Source organism: Nicotiana tabacum, chromosome 24, assembly GCF_000715075.1.
Source record: "Nicotiana tabacum cultivar K326 chromosome 24, ASM71507v2, whole genome shotgun sequence".
NCBI classification, from domain to species: domain Eukaryota; kingdom Viridiplantae; phylum Streptophyta; class Magnoliopsida; order Solanales; family Solanaceae; genus Nicotiana; species Nicotiana tabacum.
The window spans coordinates 109,196,277-109,202,800 of record NC_134103.1 but is presented as its reverse complement, the minus strand read 5'-3'; the positions used below and the strand labels follow the sequence as shown (position 1 = coordinate 109,202,800).

Sequence of the window (6,524 nt, the reverse complement as noted above, 5' to 3'; positions counted from 1 at the left end):
GACAAATGGAAATGAGAAATCTGAATTACTCAGTGATCACATATTACACTACAGTCCCCTTAGAACTCCAATATCTAATGTTCTCTATTCTTGGCACTTCTTTTGAAGATTGAGTTCCTTAAAAAATAAAAAACAATTATGCCTTGGGACTGCACAGGCTCTTTAGGTCCTTATCCTTGAGATACCATTCAGGTATTATTTTGGCAGCATGGGGATAGAGATCCTTGTATGCATTCTTGATAGTCCCTTCTGCAACTGTGGTTGCAATTGAGATATCTGCATGTACAACCTCAGTCAAACCACAAATACGGAGCTAATACAGACACCCAAGATTTACAAAGCATATTCAGCAGATCCAGATCAAGCATTAGCCGACGTGGATAACATAAAAAATATAACATTGGAAGCGTTAAAAAAATAGCATGGTTTTCCCATATAAGCACCACATATATTCAAAACATATTGCCAAGATTCCCAAAAAGAAGGTAAATGCAAAAACCTCGCAGGGGTTTCTTTGAATCCGTAAGCTGTGTTAGCATGTATATTATTGCTGCAGCAATTGATATAGGACTCCTTCTGCAAAACAAGGAATAAACATTTAAATCGTTATTTAATTTAACATGATAGGCATATGGAATTCTATGGCTAGTGATCCAAGTGATGACACACATTTTCCCGTCCTGCTCCTTTTTTAAAGTCAGCTGTTTTGGAACTCCAATGTTCTCACTAGAATGGACTCATGGAGACTTACATATATTTTGCATTACAAATACAGCGTTCAACATTGTTCACGTGGTCTTCAAAGTGGGGAAAAAGTTCAACCCCAAGTCTCGGACTCAGCTGACAAAAGCCACTAACCTGACAGCAGGTTTCATTTATCAAGAACTTGTTCTCCAAGTTTCAGCAGAGAATGCAATTTTCCAAATTCATAATTAAAAGAGGCTGCACTAAATGTGAATCGGAAGTCTCACACCACCGCAGAAACAAACGTGTCTTGCACTTGGAAACTTATATTTTTATTTTTATTTTCTTGAATTGGTAGAAAACTAATAAGTACTATATTATTGATATAAACAGCAAAGCACTAAGAAAGTGCTATGTAGGTCCAAGTCTGAGAATCCCCAGTGTAAAAACAAAAAGAGGGGCTCCTATCTATACAGAAATCGTGTCCTGTAGTAAATTCATGAAATCTAACATACTGTATTCATCCTTTACATCCTACAAGTTGCACCAAAAGGCCAAAAACCAGAGACATTTGTATCTTAGCATTCATATCCAACAACTGACTTAATTACCAGACTAAGAATTACTTGTGGCTAAGGCATGAATAATTAATAGTGAGAACTTGATTAAACAATAAACTGCAACCAAAAGTACCCCTACCTTATATCAAACTCTTCAGACTTCTTGACAGTTTCTTGGACAGCCTTAATCTCTTCATGGTTCATACCAATGTTAGAACAGAAACGTCTCTGACATTTATCCATTGTCCATGTCAGATAATATACAAACATTCATAGTGTACTGAATGTGTTCACAAAAAGGAGAAGACCATAACACTTGGTCTCACTCACCAGATAGTCTCCAGCGTGTATAGTCCCCATCTCCATTGATTCTCCCATTTCAACCTTCAATTGTTTCACAATGAATTCTTTTGCTCGGCCAATTTCCTTCTTTGTAGCTCCATTGGCCATTGAGCATATTTCTAGTTAATACCCAAAGGTTCAGATAGGTTCACAAAGAGAACTAAACCATTAATCTACATAATCAGATATCATGGCAACACCTTTTACAGTGCGCGGTTTGCCTTCTTGCCGGCAAGCAATGTAGATACAAGCAGCCACCAAAGGGTCCAGATTCCTTCCTCTCGTACACTTCTGGTCTTCCAGCCTTTTGTATATCTCACTTGCTCGGTCCTACAGAAGATTATGGAAAAGATGAATGTAAAAATGACAAAAGAGATAAGACTAGCTCTTACGTAACGAAAGAGCAAATTTGTCCCAATACCATAGGAACCGAAAAGGCGAAACCTAAAAATTGATTCCCATAAAGGGATAAAAAGAGTATTACAGATGATCTTAATCTTCACCCATAAATGTCACTTCCCATATATTTACCCATTGTGGTTAAAACTCAAATGTTTGACAATAAACAACAATAGCGTCACAAACATGGGATATGGAGAGTAAAACAATTGACCATGTTGATTTGGATCCATCATCACCACCATGATAATGGCCTTGCATCTTTTTTTAACGATTATGATACTCCTTCAGGCATATGAAATCCGAAATTAAGGAACTAATGGTAACGAGACAGAGACATGTAAAGCTACTTAGTTATATTTATTGTCTATCAATTGTGGCATGGGAAGGGGAAAGTCCAAAGAAAAAAAAATAGGGGTCACTGAATCTTCCAATCTCTATGGATAATACAAAAGTATGACAGAAAGTATCATGGGCTGATGATCATTGCCAAGGAAGGATAGTTCCCTCCCAAAGATGCCCAGGGGATTCTGGCAGTGGTGGCTGCATAGGCCACCCAGCCTTTGGGTAAAAGAAATATTGCATGCAAGATCATAGTACGTATAGGCAGAGATCATCATATTATCATGCGGAAGTCATCTTTTTCAAACAAGCAGAGAAGTCTAGACTAGAGAAAAGAAGGTAGCAGTACGACATCTGGACTTTCAGTGAAAGGTTTTGAAAGACTTGGATTACCAGATGAGAATTACTAACACCTTAAAAAAGTATTGCATTCAAGGTGAAGCTCATTTAGTAAAGTGAAAATCTGATACTCTTAGCAAACTAGTAAGAATCGGAGATTAAACAAACATGCAACAGCAATTCCAAAATCGCCTCCATTTGTGATGCAAAAAAGAGAAACAAAAAAATCTAACAGAACAGGACACACCTTTATGGTAGAAACAAGGCTCAACCTGTAAAGAAGGAAAAAGACATTAGTTCAGTTGATGCACAAAACAATGGGAAACACATTTGACTAATCCAACAAAAATATCAACAGCATTCCATAATCTTAAACTTCTCAACATGTAATTCATGTAAAGGGACAAAACACAACTGTCTAAGATCATCAGTCATGCTCTCACAAATCCCAACAATATGTATCTGAAACCACTATAGTCACTTAGTTAGCCATCCAAATGCAATTAGAGAATAAGGCAACACAAATGCAATCTCAAACCATCGGAGGCCAATGATAAATGAAAGAGAAAGTTAGCTGCTCCTCTGGTAAGTTTTTCACAATGCTCTGTTACACCTGGTCTTAGATAATTCTCTAATAAATGAGGTGCTACAATCGGTAATGATACCTATGGAATTAGTCAAGGTGCACACAAGCTGGCCCGGACAGTACGGTTATAAGTAAAAACAAGGTGCCACTAAAGTGGTCCATTTGACTTGGATTGTTATGCATAAAGCATGTCTTACTCAAGTCACAGCTAATGTATATTTGTGAAAAGCACTGGAAGCCTCGTATCATCTGTTTCTGCATTGCATTGTGTTCTGGCAGATTTGGTGTACGTGTACAATTTTTTTTGGAGTAAATGGATAATGTCAAGCATTCAAAAGGACGATATCAATAGCCGAAGTCTAATCGACCATCATACTAATGTCTTCTTAGAGTCCGGTGAAATAGTGAGGGTACAAGCAAGTTGGCTCGGACACCATCGTCATAGAAAAAATATTTTCTTACAATTTCTCGGCTTCCAAAGAAAACCCCACTAGGGTTTTATCTCTGAAAACCCAAGAAATCAAAAACCAAATGAAAGTACTCCCTCCATCCCAATCCGACTAGCTTAATTCATTTATTTAACAACTAAATTCTAAATACTCTAAAACTAATACTAGAATTTGCAATTCTCCTCATACCAAACTACTCCAAATTTTTAAGAAAAAAATATTTTGAAGTTCACTTAATTTACCTATCAGCCATATTGGCAATAGCCTTAAAAGCTATAACAAGGGCACGATCAGGATCGCCACCTCGATTCTGCAACCGAGCAAGAGAACCATCCCCATTACTCCCATTAGGCCCTTTAGAAATTACAGTAGAAAGACCCACATCACCAAGCAACGGGTTAACGGGTCCTCCAACACGGTTCGGGTCATGATCACCTGAATCATCAGCAAACGTACGCCACTCTGAAGTCTCATCGATGGACCGGGATTCCAGCACAAGCCCACACTCCGAACAAACCGTATCCCCGGCGGCGTGGTCAAACACCACCTCCGTGTTCCGTTTGCAGTCCGAACAGTACGCGTCACCCATTCGGGTTAATTGTGACCCGAGACCCGATTATGATTGAACCTCAAAATGGAACAAAATCGAAGAGGTAGAGAGAGAATTGTTTGTGGAGATATTTCTCTCTCTACAATCTGTGCGTTGGAATGGAGAGGAGTAAAGTGGAGTAACAAAAGGTGGTCAACCGGGTATTTATAAACCGAAACTCTGATGCGGGTCGGTAGGATGGTCGTGAGTAGGGACCACATTTAGTTCATGCAACTAAAACGTGGGAAGAATTTATGCCAGGTGAAAAAACTGATGGCGATTGAAAAAAAAATCACTTAACTTAGTTTTTGAGTAAAATATTTTTCTTCCTCTAAATAAAGGGAGGAAATTGCTGTGATATTTTCCGGAAGAGGCAGAAATTGGGCGGAAATGATACCAAATAGTCACTTTTAAGTGTCGTTTAAAATATGAATTTTTACATTCTTATACATTTTTTCAAATTTTATTATCCTCCCTACTCAAATTTTAATCTAATTACATAATATATACAAATTACAAATTATGTACATTTTTAGACATTTAATGATAATAATTAAATCCTAAAATCACTCTAACGTCTATATCTCACTCCCCCACGTTTCTCTCTCCACACACCCCCTTGAAGAAGACGTTAGAGTGTTTTTTTTAGATTGAACTAGTCAAAAATATTTTTTATTTGCAGCTACTCTGTTAATTTGATCATTGGGCTAGGCAGCACATGGAATGGTTTCATTAGTGGAAATTTTGATACCATCATCTTTTGATTCATTTGTAAAGCATGATATGTTTAGCTTGTCGGCTGTGACGATCCCTGGAGGGAAATAATTTTGGAATTTTTACATTCTTATACACTCTTCTTCAAAAATCAATCTTCATTTTTATAGATTCAAGCTTTAAATACTCTACCACACACCTCCATTAACGCATGTTGCTTGCTTAACTTTCAATGAAGAAGAAAACACTTTCGAAGATCAGCCCTAATTCCAGTAAGAGAGCAGCAATTCCACCATTGACAATCATTAAAAAACTTTGAAGCTTTGAATTCTAATTTGGGTTTTCAAAAATCATTATTTGTTTGGATTGGGTGTTGTTGCAAACAATTGAGAATATTGTTTTGAGTTTATATCTCAATTTTGAGGGTGTTTTGGTGAATATTAGACTTTTTGGCTGAATTTCAGATTGAAACTCGAAGAAGAAGAAGAAGAAGACATGATATACAGTATACTTACGAAATTGTAGTAAAGTTGTAGAAATATTGTATTTTGTTTTTTATATATATTTTATTTAAATATTGTATGAAAGTTGAACAATATTGTATAAAAATTATATTTAAATTGTATGATATTGTAGTTGTATATAACTGGGTAGAAATAATATATGAAAGTTGTAGATAATTTGTAGATAATTTGTATAATAAATAATTAGTTGTATGAAATTTATTTTTACTATGTATAAATCAGATACAAAATATACAAAAGACATATTGTATAAAATTTGTATAAATTTTTTATTTAAGTTGTATGATATTGTAGTTGTATATAACTGGGTAGAAATAATGTATGAAAGTGTAGATAAGTTGTAGATAAATTGTATAATATATAATTAGATGTATAAAATTTATTTTTACTATGTATAAATCAGATGCAAAATATACAAAAGACATATTGTATAAAAATTATATTTAAGTGGTATGATATTGTAGTTGTATATAAATGGGTAGAAATAATGTATGAAAGTTGTAGATAAATTGTATACTATGTAATTTATTTTTAATTTGTATTTTATTACAGATGTATTAAATTTATACAAAATTTATTTTTAATTTATATGTTGTATTATATATTAACCATCATTGATCTAATCGAAGCCCTGGTGTAATAATCATGATACTACAGTTCAGAGTACATATCAATGTATGTTATTGAAATTTCTAGGTCTATTGGGAATTTTGCAAGATGGGCAACCAGAATCTTTGAAATATTTTTTATTATCTAAATTTATACTTGTGCTTTTAACAATTCTTTATACTCCATATTTTTTTCGGTACAATTCTTTGCACTCCATGTAATAAATCCGTCATTCTTTAGTGATCAAAAAAATAATTTAATTTTGGCGCGCTATTGAGGAAATACAACGAAAGCCAGCCACCATAAATTTCTTGGCTGAAGAAATTCCCTCTTTACAAGAATACGGAAAATAAGAGGGGAAAGAGAGTGAGAGTGTGTGTGTGTGTG

The 6,524-nt window shown here is 35.1% G+C and overlaps 1 protein-coding gene across 1 annotated transcript; it reads right to left on the bottom strand.

Annotated features, from left to right (window-relative positions):
- Positions 1–4,432, bottom strand: LOC107827741 (transcription initiation factor IIB-2). Its single transcript, XM_016654931.2, has 7 exons — positions 3,944–4,432; positions 2,914–2,938; positions 1,787–1,916; positions 1,575–1,705; positions 1,384–1,472; positions 500–576; positions 1–276 (listed from the first exon to the last, which is right to left on the bottom strand). Exons 1-7 carry the CDS (start codon positions 4,288–4,290, stop codon positions 137–139), a joined length of 939 nt encoding a protein of 312 aa, XP_016510417.2. The 5' UTR covers positions 4,291–4,432; the 3' UTR covers positions 1–136.
- Positions 4,433–6,524: the final 2,092 nt, after the last annotated feature.

Excerpts from the sequence above, each read along its gene's own strand:
- LOC107827741 (XM_016654931.2), bottom strand. The coding sequence starts at position 4,290 with ATGGGTGACGCGTACTGTTCGGACTGCAAACGGAACACGGAGGTGGTG. Across the intron at positions 1,473-1,574 it reads TACACGCTGGAGACTATCTG|AGACGTTTCTGTTCTAACAT; the intron begins GTGAGTGAGACC and ends GATAAATGTCAG. Across the intron at positions 577-1,383 it reads TCTGAAGAGTTTGATATAAG|AAGGAGTCCTATATCAATTG; the intron begins GTAGGGGTACTT and ends CTTGTTTTGCAG.